At 30.1% G+C, this 23707-nt stretch overlaps 1 protein-coding gene across 4 annotated transcripts; it reads right to left on the bottom strand.

The window, feature by feature from the left end:
• Positions 1–1538: 1538 nt before the first annotated feature.
• On the bottom strand, positions 1539–21170 carry LOC136998143 (uncharacterized). Of its 4 annotated transcripts, none has more exons than XM_067350520.1 (9): positions 19108–21170; positions 18758–18850; positions 6428–11200; positions 5871–6350; positions 5311–5439; positions 4967–5202; positions 3799–3979; positions 3617–3716; positions 1539–3266 (listed from the first exon to the last, which is right to left on the bottom strand). In XM_067350520.1, the coding sequence occupies exons 3-9, from the start codon at positions 6621–6623 to the stop codon at positions 3200–3202; spliced, it is 1389 nt and encodes a 462-aa protein (XP_067206621.1). In that variant the 5' UTR covers positions 6624–11200; positions 18758–18850; positions 19108–21170; the 3' UTR covers positions 1539–3199. The 4 variants fall into 4 exon arrangements, 3 of the variants coding, with proteins under 3 accessions (XP_067206621.1, XP_067206622.1, XP_067206619.1); XM_067350521.1 differs by having other exon boundaries at positions 6428–6633; positions 19108–21169; XR_010888779.1 differs by lacking the exons at positions 18758–18850; positions 19108–21170 and adding an exon at positions 4464–4543 and having other exon boundaries at positions 6428–14590.
• Between the last annotated feature and the right edge of the window lie 2537 nt (positions 21171–23707).

Here is a 23707-nt window from a genome sequence, read left to right as displayed (position 1 = left end):
ATACAATTCTCATGGGAAGAAAGATTCGCGTTCACACCGACCATAAAGCGATACAATTTGTGAGCTCGTGTGCGCAATCGAGCGAACGCATAGCCCGCTGGTTATCGTTCATGCAGGAGTTTGACCTGGAAATAATACACATACCCGAAAGAGAAAACAATATCGCTGACACGTTGTCAAGACAACATCCGACGAGGAGCTCTACGGATCAAGAAGACGACGATCCTAAGATCTACTTGATTCTAAACCATGATGACGGGAGTAACTCAAAGGAATGGACGCGTATGCTGCGAGAATCTCAAGCCGCGGATGAAAACCTAGCAGACTCTCTGGAAGAATTCCCTGAAAAATATTATATCCGAGAAGAATTGATAAGAATCGATCAAGGACCGCAGGAAAGAATCGTAGTACCAGACGATGCCTTGTGGAATTTAATTGATCTGATTTACAGATACCTGGTACACTTCGATACGGATAAAGTAAAAGAATTCACGAAGCGTTTCTTTAAAATTAATAATCATGAACGAATTGTCAAAGACGTCGTAGCGTCGTGCAACGTTTGCTTAGCAACAAAGTACTATACAAGACCTACGCAAGGGTTGGAATACTATAAACTTCCCGAAAGTAAAAATAAAGCAATCTTGTTAGATTTATTTGGACCGTTACCAGTTACAAGAAATCAAAATAAATACATTTTAGTATTATTGGATCAATTCAGTAAGTTAACAAAATTTTATCCACTCAAAAATCAAAAGCTCGACTCAATAATTGATGCGATCGAAACAAAATACTTTCAAGAAGTAACCATTCGAGAGGTCATACTTACCGACAATAGCAATCAATTCATAACCGATCGATGGAAAGATTTTGCCGAACAATCGGGTTTTAATGTAAGACGTACATCGCCGTATAATCCGCAGAGCAATCCCGTCGAACGCGTAATGCGCGAACTAAGTAGAGTCATAAAAGCATATTTCCATAGGAAACAAACACAGTGGGATAGAATACTTACCCGTTTCGAAAGAATTGTCAATAATACGGTCCACAGTAGCACGGGTTGTAATCCGAGCGATTTACACCTGGAATTACAATTAAGCCTCGAACTAGATCCAACGCTGTATCCGGAGGAACCCGAGCAGACGAACCTGGAACAAAAAATAGAAGAGGTTAGTAATCACCTGAAAAGAAAAGCAGCTGTGAGAAAAGTACAAGCAGACAAATATCAAGAAGCGGAAGAATACGAAATCGGCACCAAAGTATGGATAAAACTTGTAACGGTGCAGCCCGCAAGCTGCATCGTTACGGTTACGGACCGTCCATCGTCCGTAGCCCACCAAGGGCGCATCGAGCGCCGATAAGACTTCATCAAAAACAACGGCGGTTAAGCGCCGAACGGACCCCCACATCCGACCGTTCCGAAATTCCGTTAGTGGGGGCCCGCCGCCGAAACCGCCGATGCTTGCCGATCCAAAGTCAGTCGGCCGCCAGCCAGCCCACACAGCACGAAAGGTTTCTATAAGGTTTCTGAAAGGTTTCATGAAAGGATTGAAACCTTTAAAAAAGCTTTCAAAAAAATATTTCTAAAATGTTTAAATGTCCGTTTTTGAATCTATCAGTAATGTTTTCAAAAATCTTTTATAAACCTTTCCATAAACATTTTAAAAACATTCCTTCAAAGTGTACAGAAACATTTAAAAAAACCTTTTTTTAAAGCAGTATGTAAAAGCTTTTAAAAAAATATCTGGAAACGTTCTAAAAACCATTCTTTAAACATTTTTATAAGTATGTTATAAATTGTTTGAAAAACCTTTCAAAAAATGTTTTTAAAATGATTATATGTCCGTTTTTTAATCCATTAGTAATGTTTCCCAAAATCTTTTATAAACCTTTCAATAAATGTTTCAAAGACGTTTTTTCAAAGTGTATAGAAACATTTTAAAAAAGATTTATACAAGCAGTTTGTAAAAGCTTTCAAAAAAATATCTGGAAACATTCTAAAAACCATTCTTTAAACATTTTTATAAGTATGTTATAAATTGTTTAAAAAACCTTTCAAAAAATGTTTTTAAAATAATTATATGTTCGGTTTTTAATCTATCAGTAATGCTTCCAAAATTCTTTTATAAACCTTTCAGTAAATGTTTAAAAAACATTTTTTTTAAATATATAGTATTATTTAAGAAAACTGTTTTAAAAGTAGCTCGTAAAAGCAAATAGCTGGACACGTTTTAAAAATGATTTTTAAACTATTTTATAAATTGTTACTGGAATCTTATAAATATTTCTGTAATTACTATTTATCAAAAAATATTGTACCGATATTCAAATGTTTTCTTGTTAATATTTATAAGTAATATATATAATTTTTTTAGATTTTACATCTTTTTATGAAAGCTAATAATAGAATAGTTTTGTTTGTTATAAATATTTTTATACATTATTTTATAAAAAAAAGTCGATTTAATTTGCTTCCAAACATTTTAATTTTTATACCACCTCACTAATAAAAAATTTGAGGTTTACGTTTTTAACATATGAGAAGATAACCGTTTTAGAATGCATCATAAAGTATCTAAAAATATTGTAGAAACCTATATTGATAAATATTTTTAAATTATATGATTAAGTTTATATGGTATATATTTAAAGAAATATTCAGTTTGGAAATGCTTCCAAAAATGTAATTGAGAATGTTTTAAAAACCACACTTTCATCATTTTTTAAAATGTTTTATAAATCTTTTCAGAAACCTATCAAAAAATGTTTCTATAAATGATTTTTACGTTGATTTTGCATTCCTCTGTTAATGCGAAGAAAACAATTCTTTAAAAAATGAGACTTTCCAATAATTTTTTTTATTTTTTATTATAAAACGAATACAAAACACAAATATTAATTATAATTTCAGTTTCTATTAGAATTACATTTTTACTACATAACTATGGCAAAATCATTAGTACATTATATAATTATAAAAAATATGCATCATTAATACTTTACATAATAGTACTTTAAACATTAGCTGAATAAAATAGTAAAGACAATTTTTTTTAAAAACAAAACCTTTCAATATTATGATATATCATTTTTCTAATTCGACAACGTTACTCTTAAATTATAAAAGTTTAATTTTAAAATCCATAAAGTCTTATCTTCTTACATACTAATATAAATTATATAAATAATACTTCGTATAATATTATTCGCTATCTTCATCTGCTAATGACGAGAGTTGAAGGGGAGTAAATGCCTTTCTTGACGGCGTGCTGTAAAGAAATTTTTTTGTGTAATTTATTATGAATTTTAATTCAAATTTGAATTTAATTTATTATTTTAAAATTACTACCGCGATTCAAATTTATCATCAATCTTAATGTCAAAATATTTAATTTATATTTATTTTAAACAAATTTCTAAGTATAATAATACACTTTTATCGGCGATTAAAATACTGAGAATCCCTTTTAAGTTTGAAAAATTTCAATAGTTTAGAGATGTTATACTTTGTATAAAAAGATGATTCTTTAGACTTTTTTGTTAACTTTAAAAGTTATTTACTAATTGATAAGTTTGGAACGATTTTCTATAAATACGTGGAAAATTATTATTAACTTACCCTACACGTTTCAAACGAGTTTGTTTTGAGTCCAGATAACTAGATATTTTTTTTTTTATGGCTTCTTCAGTGATTGCCGGAAATAATTGTTTAGCTGCCTCTAAAAAAAATTTTAAATTTAAATTTAATGTTATGGTACCTCTTATTCTTACAATGCCCAATTATATATATTCAATTCGTACCAAACATGCATTTACAAAAAGATAACTCCTTAAAACTTTCATTCTTTATTTTAGTTTCCTGATTAATCTTTTGACCAACAAAGCTGTAATTTTTTAACGCACTATCTAGTATGGTTCTTTGGAAAATGTTGCTAATAAAATTACCCTCATTATTTCCTCCAATACTTTTCATATAATCAATCTGAAAAATAGTTATATACAAACTTAGTATTTTCTATATAAAAATTAAAATTTGTAAGCTTTATATTATTTAATGAAACCAATCAACCATTTAAAATACCATAAAAGGTAAAATCCAAACATCTAAAACATATCGATGAATTATTTTATTTACGCGCATATTTATGATTTTAAACGTGACTTTTGTTCGTAAGTAGAACATAATATTTGCAATAGCAATTTTTACTTAAAAATTATGTGTATCATATATAAATAATTTTAACAGGATAGTGAAAGTTTTGCATAGACATTTTTTTCAAATGTATATAAAATAAGAGAAATCGCATCATACAAGATAAGCATGCATATGATAAAGTGTGAAAGCGGTGGCAGTAGCGAAATGGAAAGATGCATCAATTTCGTTCAATATAATTGTAATGTAATTGTACAAAGATTAGTAAAGCATCAAGATATTATAGCATTCTTGCACCACTTTTTTTAATTACCTATATGCATGTTTGTATACACAGGTTTGTATACACAGGTATATTGGTATTGTGCAATTCACATTTAGTACAAGACACACCTATATGGAAAATGTAATTTTATAATTATTCTATGTACAGTCAGCGGCGATTAATTCTGTCACCCCCCGTTTGAAAATATTTTGCGCGCGAACAAAATGTGGCAACAGCGCGTATGGGATAAGCTGTAGTTTGAGCAGTGGGTGTGTTCAAATCACGGCTGATCGCATACGCGCTGTTGTCACATTTCGTTCGCGCACAAAATATTTTCAAACGGGGGGGGTGACAGAATTAATCGCCGCTGACTGTACCTATCACATAATATTGTGTACTATTTTTTTAACATTATTGTTTCCTCCTAGAGAAAGCTTTTGTGATAGTATATTTTTTAGGTTTCGAAAAAAAAGATATAAGTTAAAAAACATATGTTTTGAGGTTTTGAAGAATTGAATTATAGTGTGTTTTTAGAAAAAGTCTGTACTTACCACATTTAAAGTGAAATTCTTACGCATCAATTTTTGCTCTAGTTTTTGTATGGTCTTGTTAGGATCACCAATAGGAAAATATTCCTCACATAATTTTTGCTGTGTAACTGAAGAAATTGGAGTATTTGACGTAGCTCTCATTTCATTTGACACCTTAAGTGATTTTATTAATTTGTCAGTGTTTTCTTGTTTCAACGACAACTGATGTAGATTTTTTAATAGTTTTGTTTGCTTTTCTAAAAAAAAAAAAAAATTTTTTACATTATATAGTCTTGTAAAAAATGTTATCAATTTTGTACTATATTATTATTATTATAATACTACAACTGTTAATATATTATTACTTGATATATTACGTAATACTTCTAATAACTGTGAATTAGTAGGTTCAACAATTTTTGACTCTACACTTTCAGGCTTTTGTAAAATTTTTTGACCCGACATTCCATCATCCGAATCAATGGATGGACCAGCTTAAAAAAATATGCAATATAAGTTAGTTGAAAATTGTCTTGTACACCGTAAAAAGTACCGATTGAAACCGCCTACATCATTTAAGGCTGATAATCTTGTAACTTGCGTTGAACGATATGAAAAATGTATTAAATGTATTACTGTACTTTCTCACATACAGTGTTATATTATCTTTATATGCAACACGTGATTTAACATCGTTGAACGTAAGTTTCAATTTTACGATCTTATAATTAATACGAATGCGAGGGAAGCTAACAATTACAAACGATGTAACGCGAAAGTTTAACGCTCTCGGTAATAATTCTCCCTTGGTACTTTTTACGGTGTAATAATTCGATGAAACGTAGCTTTATTCATGCAAGTAAAGTTTTAGCAATATTTTCAAATCAAAATAATTTTATTACTACATATTTTATGGACTACTTACATTCTATAGTACTTGCGAGACTTCTTTTATCAGACGCCGTAAGTAATTTATTGTACGATGAATTAACATCTGATGATTTGTATCTTGGCAATTCCATTTTGATCTCACCTGAAGTAATGCTGTTATCATCAGAATGTTCGCGTGAGTTATACTCATCACTATCATCATGATCAATACTAAAGTCAATTTTATCACATTGCGTCTTACTTTCTCTTGTCATATTGTTTACGTTAAGTGTAGGTGGTACGTATGAGTTTTTCTGATTTACATTTTCATCACTTTTATCAGTATCTTTGAAAGATTTTGATGCAGATGTTTTATCGACCTTACTTTTTTTTGTCAATGGTTCTTGTACATAATCTTTCATAGATTTACTCTTTCTTTTAGCTCTACTTGTTTTTAATTTTATTGCATCATTTGCATCACTTAACTCAGAAATACCATCAATATTCAAAAATTCAGTAGCTTCTATGTAACTATCTACAATTATATTAATTATATTAATAATTTATACCTACTTTAATAATTATATATTTATTATGTATTTCAAAAATTACCATTTTCTTTGATAATTTTTAATATGGGAATTTTTTCCCAATCATTTTTAGGGATAATCTTATCTATTTTAGATTGTTTTAAATTTACAGATCCTTCTGGAGGAATTCGAACATGTTTCAAATCCTCTGTAATCCACAAAGAAGGATACACTTTCTTTTTATTAGAAGAATCGTGAATAATAACATACTCCTTCATTGCTAATTATCTAAAACATTAAACAAACAATTCAGCACTATTTTTTCATTGATTTGGACATTCCGATGCTCTAAAAATTATTTTTTTTGCTTCCTTGAATAAGCTTAGTGGTAGTAATTTTTTTTATTAAAAAAACATCATACAAATATGTTTTCATGTTATAGGGATTAAAATATTATTAAAATAAACGGGTGTAAGTACGAATGTGCGTGCGCGTGTGTATGTGTATGTGTGTCGCACCCATATCTCGCAAACCTCGGCACATTTTTTTTTGTCTTTTTGTGTATATAAATAGATAGTACAATAAAATTTTAGATATATACTTTATTAGTTACAAATTTATAACCCAAAAGTGGTCTTTAAAAATTAGTTTTTTAAATTTAAAGGTTTTGTTTAAAATATAATTTTTATAACCTAAATATCACCGTTTTTCAAATTGTTACCTACCATTTATTTAACTTAACCTAACAATTCTAATGTAAAAATGTAGGAAATATGAAAAGTGACTTACGTGACTACATGCTGTGTCTAGGTTCTATATATGTATATACAGGGCGTCTCATTTTAAATTACGCATTAAGATTTCTCGAAAACTATGATAGGTATGGAAAAATGTTTCAAACAAAAGTTGTATGGATCGGAGGGGGACATAAGAAGGTATCACTGATTTGATCTTGAGTAATGTCGTTAAGGTAAGATTAAGGTCACATTGATTTTTTTAAATGGAACACTATATTTTTGATTTCAGAATCTAATAGCTGATAGCAAGAGCTTTTCAAAACACTATAATAAAGTTTATTTTTGTTAAGTACTTTTCGAGTTATAAAGTTTGAATTTTGCAGTATTTTGTCATAAAATATAAAATTTCATATAAAATATTCAGTTTTCGGTAATTTTACCTTAATACTTTTATGCAACGAATAATGAGACGAATCAATGCGTAATTTAAAATGGGACGCCCTATATATATTTACACAGGGTAAGATTTGGTTCGTGTTTTATTTATAATAATAATTGAGTGACGAAATCAGTTGACTTATCGTAACTATTATTAACCAGACTTTCAACTAATTGGAAAGTGTAGAGTAGGATATTAAAATTTTTTAATAGATTAAATATACAACTTCACTGAGAGAATTTTAATGCGATTTGTTTTAACTAGATTAATCTTTTAAATTAAAAAAAATTTCATAACGCATCGATTACATGATAATTAGGTACTGCAACTAATATTATGAATAAAGGCAAAACAGAGTCAAAAAAGTCAACATTATTATCTTGTTTCTAGTCACTTTATGCAGAAATACTTATAAATTTATTTTATTATTGTTGATAACAATATTTCACATTAAAACAATAAAAATACATCGATAAAAATATTATTTGATTTTTTTTATAGAAAATCATATCATATCAATAAAGTTGTTTGTATAAGATAATTTATAGCAATACTGTTTAGAAAAAAATATTGCATAGAACTTTTTAAGATATTTTTTTAAAACTTTCTTTGAAACCAAATAAAAATCTTTCATGAAAACTGCTAGGAAATGTTTTATTAATGATTTTCTCACGTTTTAAAAAAATGTTTTTAATTGGTGTATAAATATATTAAAAGAAAAGTTACAGATATGTTTTAGTAATCTTTCCAGAGTCTTTTTACGTAAGGTTGTTCTAAGATTTTCTCAAATATATTTATGTCTTTCTACAACATGTTTTGATTTTGAGGCCAAACGAGCTTAATTTGTAGGTCAAAAAAGGATCGATTTCGAAGCCGAAAGATTTCGATTTCTAAGTTGAAAAAGATCCGATTTGTAGATTGAAAATGGCTAGATTTTTAGATCAAAATGAATTGATTTCTAGCTTGGCAAAGGCTTTCGATTTCTAATTCGAAAAAGAATTAATCTGTAGGTCGAGAAATAGTCGATTACGATGTCGAAAGTGCTTGATTTTTAGGTTGAAAAAGGTTCGATTTTTAAGTCAAAAATGGCTGGATTTTTAGGTCAAAATGAGTCGATTTCTACATGGGAAATCATTGTAACCTTTTTTATTTGCATCTGTTTTATGAGTTTTGTCGGCATAAGATAATAGACACAGAAACATCTACGTACAACTAAATATATAAGTCATATATTGTTCAAAATTTTTTATATATATTATTACATATTTTATAACATATTTTATTTAATATACAATTTATTTTTCAAATGTTTTGAATGTATGAATTAACGGATTGGTTACATAAACATTTCCCGCACAGGGAATTTTAAATACTTTAGCATTTATGCAATCTAAAGACCAACTTTTAATACAGTTTTCAGACTCTTTTACAATTTTAATGCCCAAAGAATCGCTTGATAAACCATCTGTGGTGAATAATTGGTTTTTATTCTTTAACTTTTTTCCTATGATGTATACAATATCATTACTTTTAGCAATATTCAAAATATTAACAATAGATCCATTTTTTAAAATCACACAATTATTTCTGTCATCACTAATATCTATTTTACATGATGGTGTTATTAACATTTTAAACTGCGATTCGTATTGACAATCGGTAGTTAACATTCCATTATAATATTGTTTCTCAAATCGAATATCATTATTATCAAAGCACTTTTTAAAATTATGAACTAATTCATACTCTCCAATTCTTCTTGCAAGTTGTTGCAATGGCTTCTCTCCTTTTCTAATAAATTTTTTTAAAGAGCAAATATAATTTTCAAATGGGAGGGTGCTGTAGAAATCGAGAGGACCAAACTTTTGTACATCCTTACTTAAATGTATCAAATTGTGAACATTATATGTTACATTTTCACGACCATAAATCTTTTGAAAATCGTAAACAAAATAAAGTAATAAATTTTCAGCAAATTTAATATTTTCAATGTTTTGTATTAGCACTTTATTTGACAATATAACAATCGCAGTGTGTAATTTTAAAAAATGTTCGTAAACTTTTGATTTCAAAATATCTTTCAATACAACCGGACCAAAGTAAATCAGAAAATGTCTGAATTCAGTGGCCTTCCAAAATTTATAATATTTTAATGATCTTGAGCGTCTGTTAAATTCGAAAGGTAGTACATACTTTAAATTTTCTAACCTTTCTGAAACTAATGCTATTTGTTCTGCAGATAGTTTATACATTTTACTCCTTCTGCCTTTATCACCAATCCAATGTCGTATTAACTGTTTCATAACACCAAGATAAACCAAGTGCATACAATCTAAAGTTACATTGGAAACTAAGCCTACTTTAGGCAATTCATTTAAAATTGTAGATCCACGTTGATAATCGCCTAAATACTTTAAATTTTGAAAATCATTATCAGATCTTAGTAAATCGTTACATAGCTTCAAAAGACTTTTAAAGGTTTTCACTGGAAAGCATACACAGTTTTCGTAATCACCCTCAATAACACATTTACTACAGCTAAAATAGCCAGAGGGATACTTTGTGCACAAAACGTACGATTTAGCCGGAGCATCGCAATTGATAATTTTAATGAAGACTTTGTACATTTTGCCATTATGCAAGAATCCATCATTTATAAGTTGTTTCTCGCTTCTTCTACGAACGATCTTAACAGATTGTTTTGATCTTCAGGTTTGTGTTCACCATAATAAACTCCAGAAAGGTGTACAATATTTAAAAAAAGATCTTTCAGTAAAATTAGCCATAGACCTTTTTCATTTGATCTTCCTGTAATCGGAGCACCATCAATATTAACGGAAAGATTAACGCTATCAAATTTGTGTTTGAGTAAAATTCTACATTCGATTACTGTTTGAACAAAATTTTTAACTCCCAAGTGACAGTATTGTCCATTTTCCATATTAACAATATTTGTCATTCTAGGTGTTTTTAATAAAGTACGAGAGTCTTTGGGAAAAACCGTATCGGTATATTTCTTTAGAATGATTAATAATGCAGCAATAGCGTTATGTTTTATTTGAAAATGTATTGCCCATTCAGCAATTTCTTTTCGAAACTTATCATCCTTTGTCACTAGATTAAAAAAGTCATACACATCTTCATCGTCATTACTTTCGATGTCAGGAATGCTTTCTGCGTCACTATCGCTATAACGATAAACGTCATCCTCAGAGATACCACTCTCATCGTCTAAATCATTACTATTTTCACCATCTGAATGATGTAAGACAGAAGCATCTGCGTTTAATTGTTGAACGTCAGAGTTGTCACTTTCGTATGTATAATTTGAATCGATGTAGCATATATGCGGTACAACATTGATTATTGGAGATTGGGTGTCACTTTGAATTTGTGGTTGCAAATTTTCACTTTGCATAGACGATTGTTCGGATACGGTACCTTCTACTGCCGATTTGGAACTAATATTTTTATTTTCTACAACCGACGTATTTTCAATTTCCATTGAAAATGTGGTATGTACTTCTTCATTTTCAGAATCATTATCTTGACTAGAAGTTGAAAATGTATCAATATCACGTAAATCTTCTTCCATACGTTGACGTGCTAATCTTCTAATATGTCTTTCGGATATAGGATTATCTTTCGCTTTTCTTTTTCTTGGCATTTTAAAGCTATTCTGCAGATAAAATTATTATACTATATTACAATCGCTCTTCTTCGATTATACACTAAGATTGTTAAGACATGCTTAAAAAACATGCCTTATACAACTACTCAATAAAATGTCTACTCAAGACAACAACAAAATAACCGATGAAATTTTGAAATTGGTATTAGTTGTAACATTCTAAGATGAAATCATTAAACTATTGTACGATTTCTTTTTTTACTATACAGTAACCTTCTAGAAGAACATGCTTGCAAAATCCATCCATTTCTCAAACTAATAAATAAAATGTATATTTTAAAAAAGTTGCACAAAATACCCAATAAAATGTGTACTAAAAAAAAACTCAAACTACTCAATAAAAGTAACTACTTTTCAATTGCTGCAGAACACCAAAAAAATCGATGAAATAAGTGAGCTGATACACATTTTCAAATTGTCTACATATATATTTATGTTGAATTCAACATTGCATACGAAACTGCAACGAAATCGATCTCGAAATCAAGTTTGCAAGCTCCGGAAACTGCCCCGAAATAGATCCTAAAAATCTCTTCGTATCAGGTAAATCGGGTCGAATTGAATTCGCTGTTTTTCTCTAGGGGCTTTGAAATAATATATTATAAACCTTTGCAATATATTTTCATAAAGCTTTCTTTGAAATGATTCAAAAACCTTTCATGAAAGTTTTCTCGATAGAGTTTCTTAATACGTTCAAACGTCAAGGGTGATTAAAGAATAAAGTACTTTTAACAATTACATGGTTAAAAAAAATAAACTAATTGATTATTTATTTATAACTTTTAAAATATGCAAAATTGTTGAAAAATAACTTTACATTCTGATGTAGAATGGTAGAATTAGTCGAGAAAAGTGGTTAAATGACCGTTGTATGTGCAAAAACAACAAAGTTGTTGCACTTTTTCCTGAGTGAAACAGTTTGACTCTTGATCATTGAAATTCGGATCTTTTTCAAAAGTGAGCGCTCGAGACTAAAACTGTTTTACTCGGGAAAAAGTGCAGTAACTCTGATGTTTTTGCACTTACAACGGTCATTAAACCACTTTTCTCGACTACTTCTACCACTCTAAAGCAGAATGTAAAGTTATTTTTCAACAATTTTACATATTTCAAAAGTTATAAATAAATAATTAATTATTGTGTTTTAAATGTTGCAGAATCAATTAGTTAATTTATCTTTCACTCGCTTAAACTTTAATGCCCGATTCCACCAATGTAGATTAACTTTAATCTCACAAGTAACACTACCCAAATGTAAATCACCGATTTTGATAATTTTTGAATATGTTGTAGTAGACGTAAAAATAAGACATACGTATTTTTTTTTATCGGCGGAAAACCATATTTACACCCCTTTACACCCCTTTAAATTTATGGGTATCGATTTAATTGTTTTGTATATAAGGATTTAGTATTTTCGGCCCGAACCAAATAAAATAGTTGCATCATCAAGAGATATGAAAAATGGAAAATTTTCGACTCGGTTCGATCATTTTTAGGGGGTAAACCACCCCCTGTATTTGAAACAAAAATTTTAAAAATGCCCAGATAATTGCAAATTTTATTCAAAAATTTTGAAAAAAATATATGTTACACTCGCATCCAAAACAAAAGTGAGACTGTTTGAGGATTTAAGGGTGACCACCCTTTTATCGAATTTCTTACGTAACATTTAAATTTATTCCGAAATAATGGTAAACAGTTTCATTTATCGTCAAATTAATTAATATTTACAAATTATAGTCTGATCAACCCTTCAATTCTATAAGGGGTGAGGAAAAACCTACCCTTAATAAGAGTAAGAAACCAGGATCGCGGCTCTTAGCATTACCCAGGATCACGACGGGGACGTGGCCGCGTGGATCCCATTTTATTTTATTTTTTTGGTTTTTTTGGTTTTTTGTTTTTTTTATTTGTTTATTGTTTTGTAATTTTTTTGTGTTTTTATTTGTATGTTGTTTTTTAATTTTTATATTTGTATTTTAACAATTAAAAAAAATTAAATTAATTAAACGTTACATTATAACTAACTTTAGTAATATTAATTAATGGCTATTCTTTATAGTCTTTACAATAATGAGGGACGCTTTGATTGCTGGGATCAAAAAAATGAGTAAAACATATATAATGTGTACACCAAGCGCACCTAATTAAAGCATTATCTTCACAATACTTGCAAGATGTATCACAATTTTCAAAACAGTATCGGACAGGAGTCTTGCATTTAGGTGGTTTTTCTTGAATATACCCACTTTTATACCATGCATATTTAAACATGTTTACAAACCTGGCTGAAGAAAACTGGTTATGAATCAGCGACTGAAGTTTTAATACATTGTTTCTTGCATGTAAATTGACATCAAAGCCATACAAAATTACCAGATCTGAAAAATGTTTTAAAAAATTTTTCCATGGTCTGAATCCATAAACATCTAGGGGTTGAATCATACCAGTTGTCCCAGCAGGAATTGTAAAAATATTGACATCTTTGCCTTCTAGACAAACGTTGTCAAAATTTTTCTTTGTTTGTCCTGTCCACGAATCTAAACATAAAACCGATTGTTTATCAACCACAGATAAGTAAATATCTTTGTACCATTGAACTGCCAGGTCAGATGATAATTTCCCAGATTTTGAAGGTACTACGACAATATTTTCTGCTTTATATATGTTCATTTCAACAACAGGTCCAAACTGCCCACCCGTTTCTTGTAAAACAATAAATAAAGGCGACTTGAGTAATCCACTAGCTGATACAATCGGTTGTATGGTATAGCTATGTGTTAATGAATTCTTCGATTGTGTTAAACATTCAACTTTTGCTGTTCCTTTGAAAGATAATGTTCGTCCTGCATGTGATTCATAATTAAAACCAGACTGATCTGAATTATAAACATTGTCAGCTCCTAATAATGAGATTTGCTCCCTAATTTTGGATACAAATTGATTTGCTTCTTGTACTAAATCATCTTTCTTTGATAAGAGCGTTTGGGTAGTGAATTTATTAATTTTTCTGGATACGATTCCGTGTTTTATTTTAAAATTGTGAATCCACTTTGATGAAGCCGTGAAAAATTCTCGAGGTAGTTGTACTTCATTTCTTGCATTTAAAGCCCATCTCTTAATATCAATATCATGAATTGGTATTGACTTCAAATGTGCATTTTGAAACTGTTTCATGACATATTTGCTAATTTCCAATAATTTCTCGTTTCTTGTGCCACCTTCTTTTACTTGCTTTTCCCATCTATATAACATTGTAATATTTTGAACTTTTTTAAATTTACTTTGTACACATTCAAATTTTAAATTTTTTTTTGTACCAGAATGCCAATATTGAACAGCTTTTTCTTTATATTCGAAATCTATCATGTTTTTAACTTTTTTATTATTATTAATAATAGCGTTATAATCATCTTGGAAATCTTCTTCAATTGCATGGATTTCAGGAAGCGCAGTATTATCTTCGTAACATAAAGTAGTATAACTTTCAAATATCAAGGCAAAATCAATGGAGTCTTTAATTATATTCTCCAATTGTGACGCAAAAGCTCTCTCATCATCATTAATAGCTGAATCAATATTATATTGTGGATAATTAAAAGCTTCTTGTAACAATTTTAAAATGTTTCTTACATTCATCGTCATTTTTTTGTATACGTATTCGGTATAAAAATACGTAATTGGTGAGCTTAAGGTGTTTACTGATTTTTAAATTAATTTAATCGAGATTAGAACACCGTTGAAACCCTTAACGATCAACGCGATTGTCCGAGAAACTTTCTTCTTTGAAATATGGACTGCAGGATGTGAATGTGAATGTGAGAAATGGGCCCCGGAGCATCTCATGTAAACAAAAGCCGCGAGCTAAGGAGTGAGGAGCGCTCGCCTGGCGACGGAGGCATTCATATTTCAAAGAAGAAAGTTTCTCGGCTTCATCAAAGTGGATTCACAATTTTAAAATAAAACACGGAATCGTATCCAGAAAAATTAATAAATTCACTACCCAAACGCTCTTATCAAAGAAAGATGATTTAGTACAAGAAGCAAATCAATTTGTATCCAAAATTAGGGAGCAAATCTCATTATTAGGAGCTGACAATGTTTATAATTCAGATCAGTCTGGTTTTAATTATGAATCACATGCAGGACGAACATTATCTTTCAAAGGAACAGCAAAAGTTGAATGTTTAACACAATCGAAGAATTCATTAACACATAGCTATACCATACAACCGATTGTATCAGCTAGTGGATTACTCAAGTCGCCTTTATTTATTGTTTTACAAGAAACGGGTGGGCAGTTTGGACCTGTTGTTGAAATGAACATATATAAAGCAGAAAATATTGTCGTAGTACCTTCAAAATCTGGGAAATTATCATCTGACCTGGCAGTTCAATGGTACAAAGATATTTACTTATCTGTGGTTGATAAACAATCGGTTTTATGTTTAGATTCGTGGACAGGACAAACAAAGAAAAATTTTGACAACGTTTGTCTAGAAGGCAAAGATGTCAATATTTTTACAATTCCTGCTGGGACAACTGGTATGATTCAACCCCTAGATGTTTATGGATTCAGACCATGGAAAAATTTTTTAAAACATTTTTCAGATCTGGTAATTTTGTATGGCTTTGATGTCAATTTACATGCAAGAAACAATGTATTAAAACTTCAGTCGCTGATTCATAACCAGTTTTCTTCAGCCAGGTTTGTAAACATGTTTAAATATGCATGGTATAAAAGTGGGTATATTCAAGAAAAACCACCTAAATGCAAGACTCCTGTCCGATACTGTTTTGAAAATTGTGATACATCTTGCAAGTATTGTGAAGATAATGCTTTAATTAGGTGCGCTTGGTGTACACATTATATATGTTTTACTCATTTTTTTGATCCCAGCAATCAAAGCGTCCCTCATTATTGTAAAGACTATAAAGAATAGCCATTAATTAATATTACTAAAGTTAGTTATAATGTAACGTTTAATTAATTTAATTTTTTTTAATTGTTAAAATACAAATATAAAAATTAAAAAACAACATACAAATAAAAACACAAAAAAATTACAAAACAATAAACAAATAAAAAAAACAAAAAACCAAAAAAACCAAAAAAATAAAATAAAATGGGATCCACGCGGCCACGTCCCCGTCGTGATCCTGGGTAATGCTAAGAGCCGCGATCCTGGTTTCTTACTCTTATTAAGGGTAGGTTTTTCCTCACCCCTTATAGAATTGAAGGGTTGATCAGACTATAATTTGTAAATATTAATTAATTTGACGATAAATGAAACTGTTTACCATTATTTCGGAATAAATTTAAATGTTACGTAAGAAATTCGATAAAAGGGTGGTCACCCTTAAATCCTCAAACAGTCTCACTTTTGTTTTGGATGCGAGTGTAACATATATTTTTTTCAAAATTTTTGAATAAAATTTGCAATTATCTGGGCATTTTTAAAATTTTTGTTTCAAATACAGGAGGTGGTTTACCCCCTAAAAATGATCGAACCGAGTCGAAAATTTTCCATTTTTCATATCTCTTGATGATGCAACTATTTTATTTGGTTCGGGCCGAAAATACTAAATCCTTATATACAAAACAATTAAATCGATACCCATAAATTTAAAGGGGTGTAAAGGGGTGTAAATATGGTTTTCCGCCGATAAAAAAAAATACGTATGTCTTATTTTTACGTCTACTACAACATATTCAAAAATTATCAAAATCGGTGATTTACATTTGGGTAGTGTTACTTGTCAGTTCAACTTACTCTTTATCTTTTTCTAATTCTTAGAACTAGAAAAAGATGAAGAGTAAGTTGAACTGAGATTAAAGTTAATCTACGTTGATGGAATCGGGCATAAGGGTGATTAAAGAAATAAGTCCTTTTAACAATTTAACGTGGTTGAAAAAATTAACTAATTGTTTTTGCAACAAAAAAAGACAATATATAATTATTTATTTATAACTTTTGAAATATGTAAAATTGTTGAAAAATAACTACATATTCTGATTTAGAGTGATAAAAGTAGTTGAAAAAAGTCCTTTAATAACCGTTCTAGTCGCAAAAACAACGAAGTTGTACTTTTTTCCGAGTGAAACGCTTTTAGTCTTGAGCTCTTGCTTTTGAAAAGGCCCAGAAAAAAATGCTTTAGTGCTTTTTAACAATAATAAAAAAAATGTAAAAATGTATGCCTTACACTTTACAATTTATTATAATCTGGCAAAGATACGGCGAATAAATTGATCGGCCTAATTTAAGAGATTATTCTAGTTTAGACGTTAAAAATGCTTGCTATGCACACACAAACACACACATCTACCCAACCAAACCTAATTTACTTTAGATATTTACTAAAATTAGTATATATTTTGACAACTTTGAGTCAAACTTCTATGATGTTTTGTAGAAAAAATGAAAAATATGTAATAAGTGGAGAGAAGGAAAAACTACATAACACACACACAAATTATTTTTCTATTTTGTAATTTTTCTTTAGCATTTACTGAAAGCCAGATATAAAGATGCATATTTTACTTTATATTTATCATTCATAAATAGACTGGATAAAAGTGATCAATTTTAGAAAAGTAAAGAAGAAAAATGACTTTGTAACTTATTTAAAATGTAATAGATTTATAAATATAAACATTTTATTATGTTAAAAGATCACAAAATAGTTCTTTCTAATAATTATTTAACTTTTGTATTGTAAAAATTAAAACTATAAAATATATGCATGAAAACTTCAAAACCTAATTAAATTTAGTAGTTACTTTATAATATTTGTTTAATAATTAAATTAATAAATTATTAACAACAAGCTACAGAGCCCATGCTGGATTTTCGTGCTTAATTTATTGATATATTATAACAAACAATGTTTAGGTCGATCTAGACGTTTCGACCATTGGTTGTGGTCATCTTCAGTAGTTAGTTCTTATAAAATTCGGAACATATTAATAAAATCTTCTTACATTCGTTACTTATAAAACTAATTTCGGATATTACAATAAATCTTCTTATTCGTTACTTTTAAAATTGTTTAGATGGACATCATCTCTTGAAAGTCATGCCCCTTCCAATAACAGCAATCTTTATATTATCAGGAAGGAAAACGATAATAATGTAAAACACGACATCGTTTTCCTTCCTGATAATATAAAGATTGCTGTTATTGGAAGGGGCATGACTTTCAAGAGATGATGTCCATCTAAACAATTTTAAAAGTAACGAATAAGATTTATTGTAATATCCGAAATTAGTTTTATAAGTAACGAATGTAAGAAGATTTTATTAATATGTTCCGAATTTTATAAGAACTAACTACTGAAGATGACCACAACCAATGGTCGAAACGTCTAGATCGACCTAAACATTGTTTGTTATAATATATCAATAAATTAAGCACGAAAATCCAGCTTGGGCTCTGTAGCTTGTTGTTAATAATTTATTTGAATAATTTGAGCCAATATTACAATTTTTAAGTTAATTAAATTAATGTATGAAATAATATGTATATATAGATTACACTTACACAGAGTTTCCGATACAGATAGCAAGCAGCAAATTCAGGCAAAAATGGAAATCTATTTTGATGTTATAACGCTATATGCGATTGATGCAGAAACTGTAAATATGAAACAAATATTTAAAATTTGAATATCATAAAATATGAATTGAGAAAAGATAACAAGCAAGAAATAAGAAAAGGATTGTAGATAAGAGAAAGATAAGTCAATGCAAAATAATAAATAAAAACAACAAAGCTAGATGTATGAACCGATGCATGAAAACAAAAATTTGTGAATGCACAGGAGAAAGTTTTGAGAGCATGCAAGGTTAAAAGCACAGTAAAAATCACTATTTATAATGTAATGTACTTACAGTATTTAATGCAACCAGAGAGAAACCTGAGAGAGGCCACACTGCCATTTGCCGTACGACGCTTTCTCTAGGCCGTACGCTAGTGACGCACGTTCATTTTCGGCCGGCTTAGGAACTAAATAGCCACGTACATTTCTTGCATCGGTCAAAAAGCCTACACGTGAAAAAATATGACTATCGCATACCGTTATGCTTAATAACCCATTCGATTGCTCGTAAAAAGTTATACAAAAATTGTATAAACAAACTAGTTAGACAAACGCTGATAATTAAATAATTAATGAATGTTGTTCGGGAGCTGTGAAAAAAAACGCTTATTTTTCTTATAGAAAAAAAGATAGACAATCAATTGTTTGTAATATAATTAAAGGCTTTATGCTCATTCAGTTCCCATTAACGTTTTAAGAATAAGCTAATTGTTTTGACTTGGGCTAAAATTTATTCAAAGAAACCTTTCAGATAGCTTTTCATAACCTTTCCAGAACCTTTTCAAGAAAACTTTCTATGATATTTTCTAAAATATATTTGGATATATTTCTGTAATGTTTTCAAAAAGTTTTTAGAAACATAGAATTTATGGAAAAAACATTCTAATAAATATTACATAAACCTTTCAAAAATATTTTCATTAAGCTTTCTTTGGAATAATTTTAAAATATTTTTCGAAAGCTTTCTGAACAGGTTTTTTTAATGATGTTATAACATTTCTATTAAGTTTTTTAGAAAATATTACTGAAAGGTTTTTAATATATATTATGAAATATTTCAAATAACCATTTTTTAATGTTTTCTAAAATATTTTTCGAATAGTTTCTAAAATGTTTTTATGATATTTCATGTATTCTTTCTTTTTTTTTTATAAATATTTTTTGGAAATGTTTTTGTAAGGTGTTTTAAAGTTTTCGGAAAAAGTTTTCATGAAAGGTTTTTGTAATGTTTTGCATTTCTATCAGTAACCTTTTTAAAAGCTTTTTTTGTAACCTTTCTATAAAACTTTCGTAGAAAACTTTCGTGCTGTGTGGGAGGTATAAAAGAGGCCCGGCTGTACGTTTTCTCACCAGATCCTGTTCGCTGCTACACAGCGAACATCACTCTACGAGCGTTCTCGTAGTCCGCCGAGCGTACTCGGCTTCTATGCCTTTTTCCAGCACACGAGCGTTCTCGTGTACCGCCGAACGTCCTCGGTATTCTTGCCTCAGCATACGAGTGTACTCGTATACCCGCCGAACGTACTAGGCTCCTCTAGGCACCGATCTTCGTGCAGCGGGCATTCCCGTGTACCTAGCCGGATTGCCGTTCTAATTCCGCCTTCGTACGAGCGTTCTCGTACTCCCGCCGAGCGTAATCGGCTTCCTGATCCAAATATTGCGTTTCTTTGCCGGGACTTCAAATTGTAATCCGTCCGGCAGGCAAAAACCGCGTCGACCAATCCGCGCCACCGAGCAGTCCACATCGATCTATTATCGAACTCGCGACACTCTACGAACGCACTCACCGACAGGCGCTCCGTCGTGTGCCAACTGTTACGACTCGATCACACGGCGCTTGCGCCGATCGTTCCGCCAATCGCACTAAGACGCCTCACGTCAAAGCCAATCATATTTCGCCGTTGCTTTTATACTTATCTCACCGTTGCTTTTATATTTATCTCACCGTTGCTTTTATACTCATTTCACCGTTGCTTTTATACTTATTTCACCGTTGCTTTTATACTTATTTCGCCATACCTTTATACTCTTCTCGCATCACAATCATACATCGCATTTATACAAATTTCACCGAGTACATTTATCGCAATCATATATCGCATGTACACACAGTCGAGCCAGTTGAATAGCATTTTATAAATATGGTTATTGTTGTTGTTAACTTTATCTAAATTGTTGATAATCGGGATGGATTCGTTTCTAACGGAACATTGTAAGTCTTCATCGCATCTCTCTAGATTTCTTTCAATGCTTTTAATGAATTCGAAAGATTTTTATTTTATTTCTTTTATTCATCTTTCTCATAGATTGACCGATCATTTGTCTACCTTTTCATTGTTTGCAATCTGTAAAGCATAAAAGGAAAAAAAAAGAAAAAAGAAGAATGTCTTTTGAGCGTTGCTGTGCATGTCGCATACTAGGACAGTCTGATTTATATATGTTCGAAGTTGGAGACACATTGTGTGGACAATCTATCCGTTTACTGTAACATTTTATTATTTATAACCTGGACATTTCAAGTAAGATCTCTTTTCCGTTTTTAATTTTGGAACCTATTGACATACATAAATATGTGCGAAACCTGCATTTCTTATACGACGACTTTGTGTTGCAGTATTAATTTATTATTATTTTATTTTATTTTATTTTATATTATAATGAGCGTTCAAATTCTTTAACCGATATGCGTTAGCCTTGCGGAGCATATTTGTTTTTATTCTTTCATGTTTCCTCGGTAACGATTGTTTACTTTCTATTATGTTATCACTGAAGATGGCCGAAATAAATGTGCCGAAACGTTTGAATTGATAATTTGGTTAATTATTATTTTTTTGAGCAACTAACACCTGGCTCTGGGTCAACATAGCTAATTTACATTTGAATAATTTTATACTATATACTTATATTTTTATTTTTTATTTATATTTTTATTATTTTTGACTATATTTTTATTATTTTTTAATTTTTTATTTATATTTTTATTATATATTTTTTATTATTGATTTATTATTATTATTAATAATAATTTTTTAAATCTAATTTATGTGATAACATTGTAATAATATATTGACTAGTTATATTGTGATAATTTTATATTAAGATTTATTCTACATATATATATTAAATAAAATTTCAAATAAAAATTAATTATCTCGTGCTAACTCTCTGTCCCGTCACATATTCATAGATAAATAAAATATTACTAACATGTCTGCAAATGACATCACATATGTATAAAAGAAATATAGAAAGAATAATGAAATGTGGTCTAATAGGGCTCCTGGCGAAAGTCCACTAAAAAAAACCTAACGCGCCGTTAGTGGAACCTCGAAGGTGGTGCGGAAGACCACTATTAATAATACTATTATAATTACTAATAAACTAATAATACATTATTTTTACAATATTTTAACAATACTAACAAGAGTACAATAAATCTGACTGCATTTATAATATATGTTACCGTCTCCTCCACCAATCTCCATAATACAGTAACTCTTGCTAATATGCAGTAGTTTAAAATAAATGATTAAAAATGGAATAAAATATAATATGGCATATGGAGCATATATCATAGATTGTTGGTGTGAAAATTTTAATTATTTTTCATATAGAAATAATTCGTCTACATTTGAGACGTTAAAATGTACACCGATCTCAGATTGAGATACTAGAGTGTACGAAAATTAAGTACATTATTGATCTCACTATTCGGATTTTCCGAATGTACGAATAGAAAATTATTAAACGGGAGAAAAAATATCAGGACGCGAGTGACTAATTGTAAGTTGGGAAATAATTAAAAGTTTTACAGGTATGTAAAATCTTTCGAGTCGATAGACATAAATGTCAAAGCAAGCATGGCTAAACGAATAAGGCGAGTGGCAAGAACATAGCATATGTTAAATTTACACTTTGTTGCAATATTGCAAAATAACTTCATTTTTCTATTGACAATAGCAAATCTGAATTATTTCAAAAATTGTTAGTTTTAACATATGCGAATATTATTAATAAATATAAACTATTATTTTTTGAGCAAAAAAAAATTATTTGATAATTTACACTGTTAGAAACAAATGCGAAAAAAAGAAAAGAAAGTTGCGAGAAGCAAATCTCGAACACGGGATTTTTCATATTCCAGCCACTTGCCTTAGAAACACTTACTTCTTAACATTTATCGTCTGTTGCGTCGGCTCGTTGGAAGGGAGACGTGCGTTCTCTTCCATTGGTCGACCGGGTCGAGCTCACACGGATAGGGTGACGTCATCGATTCTTGGTTTTTTTGTGTGATGCTGCTGCTCGTTTCTGGCAGCACTGACCCCCACCTGGTAATTTTTGGAACAGTCGGTTGTGGGGGGACCGTCGATTGACCGCCGGTGTTTTCAATAATGATTATTGGCGCTCGATGCGCCCTTTGTTGGCTACGGACGATGTTTGGTCCGTGACAATGCAGCATGCATCGTTACAGATAAACCGATAATCCGACTGCTTTACAAGTGACTGAATTTGTTGTTTTGAGGTAAATATTATTCTTTTTTTTATTGTTTCTGACTGTCTTTTCTCTCTTTTTATTTTTCGGTTCAGCAGTATTGAATGGGTTAGATTATTATATACCATTTGAGTCTATGTACTAGATAATACTTGCAATCCTTGAACTATTGTTCTCACAGGGTGACCGCTCTTTCGTCTACTTCCACATTTCCACACTGGCATATTTTCCTCGTTTTTAAAACACATAAAGAGGAAAATGATGTGTATTTGCTGCCGTGTGTTCCACAAGCTACGACAAAATGTACTGCTAATTCAGATGCGTCCGACCGCTGATTCAGATTATTCTTGGACCAACCATCCGGTACCATAATATATCGTCATATTAACTACTTTATACC

The sequence above is a fragment of the Linepithema humile genome, chromosome 1 (assembly GCF_040581485.1).
Source record: "Linepithema humile isolate Giens D197 chromosome 1, Lhum_UNIL_v1.0, whole genome shotgun sequence".
NCBI classification, from domain to species: Eukaryota; Metazoa; Arthropoda; class Insecta; order Hymenoptera; family Formicidae; genus Linepithema; species Linepithema humile.
This window is presented reverse-complemented; position numbering and strand designations above follow the sequence as displayed.

Excerpts from the sequence above, each read along its gene's own strand:
- LOC136998143 (XM_067350520.1), bottom strand. The coding sequence starts at position 6,623 with ATGAAGGAGTATGTTATTATTCACGATTCTTCTAATAAAAAGAAAGTG. Across the intron at positions 3,717-3,798 it reads TTTTTGTAAATGCATGTTTG|AGGCAGCTAAACAATTATTT; the intron begins GTACGAATTGAA and ends AATTTTTTTTAG. Across the intron at positions 3,267-3,616 it reads ACTCGTTTGAAACGTGTAGG|CACGCCGTCAAGAAAGGCAT; the intron begins GTAAGTTAATAA and ends ATTTCTTTACAG.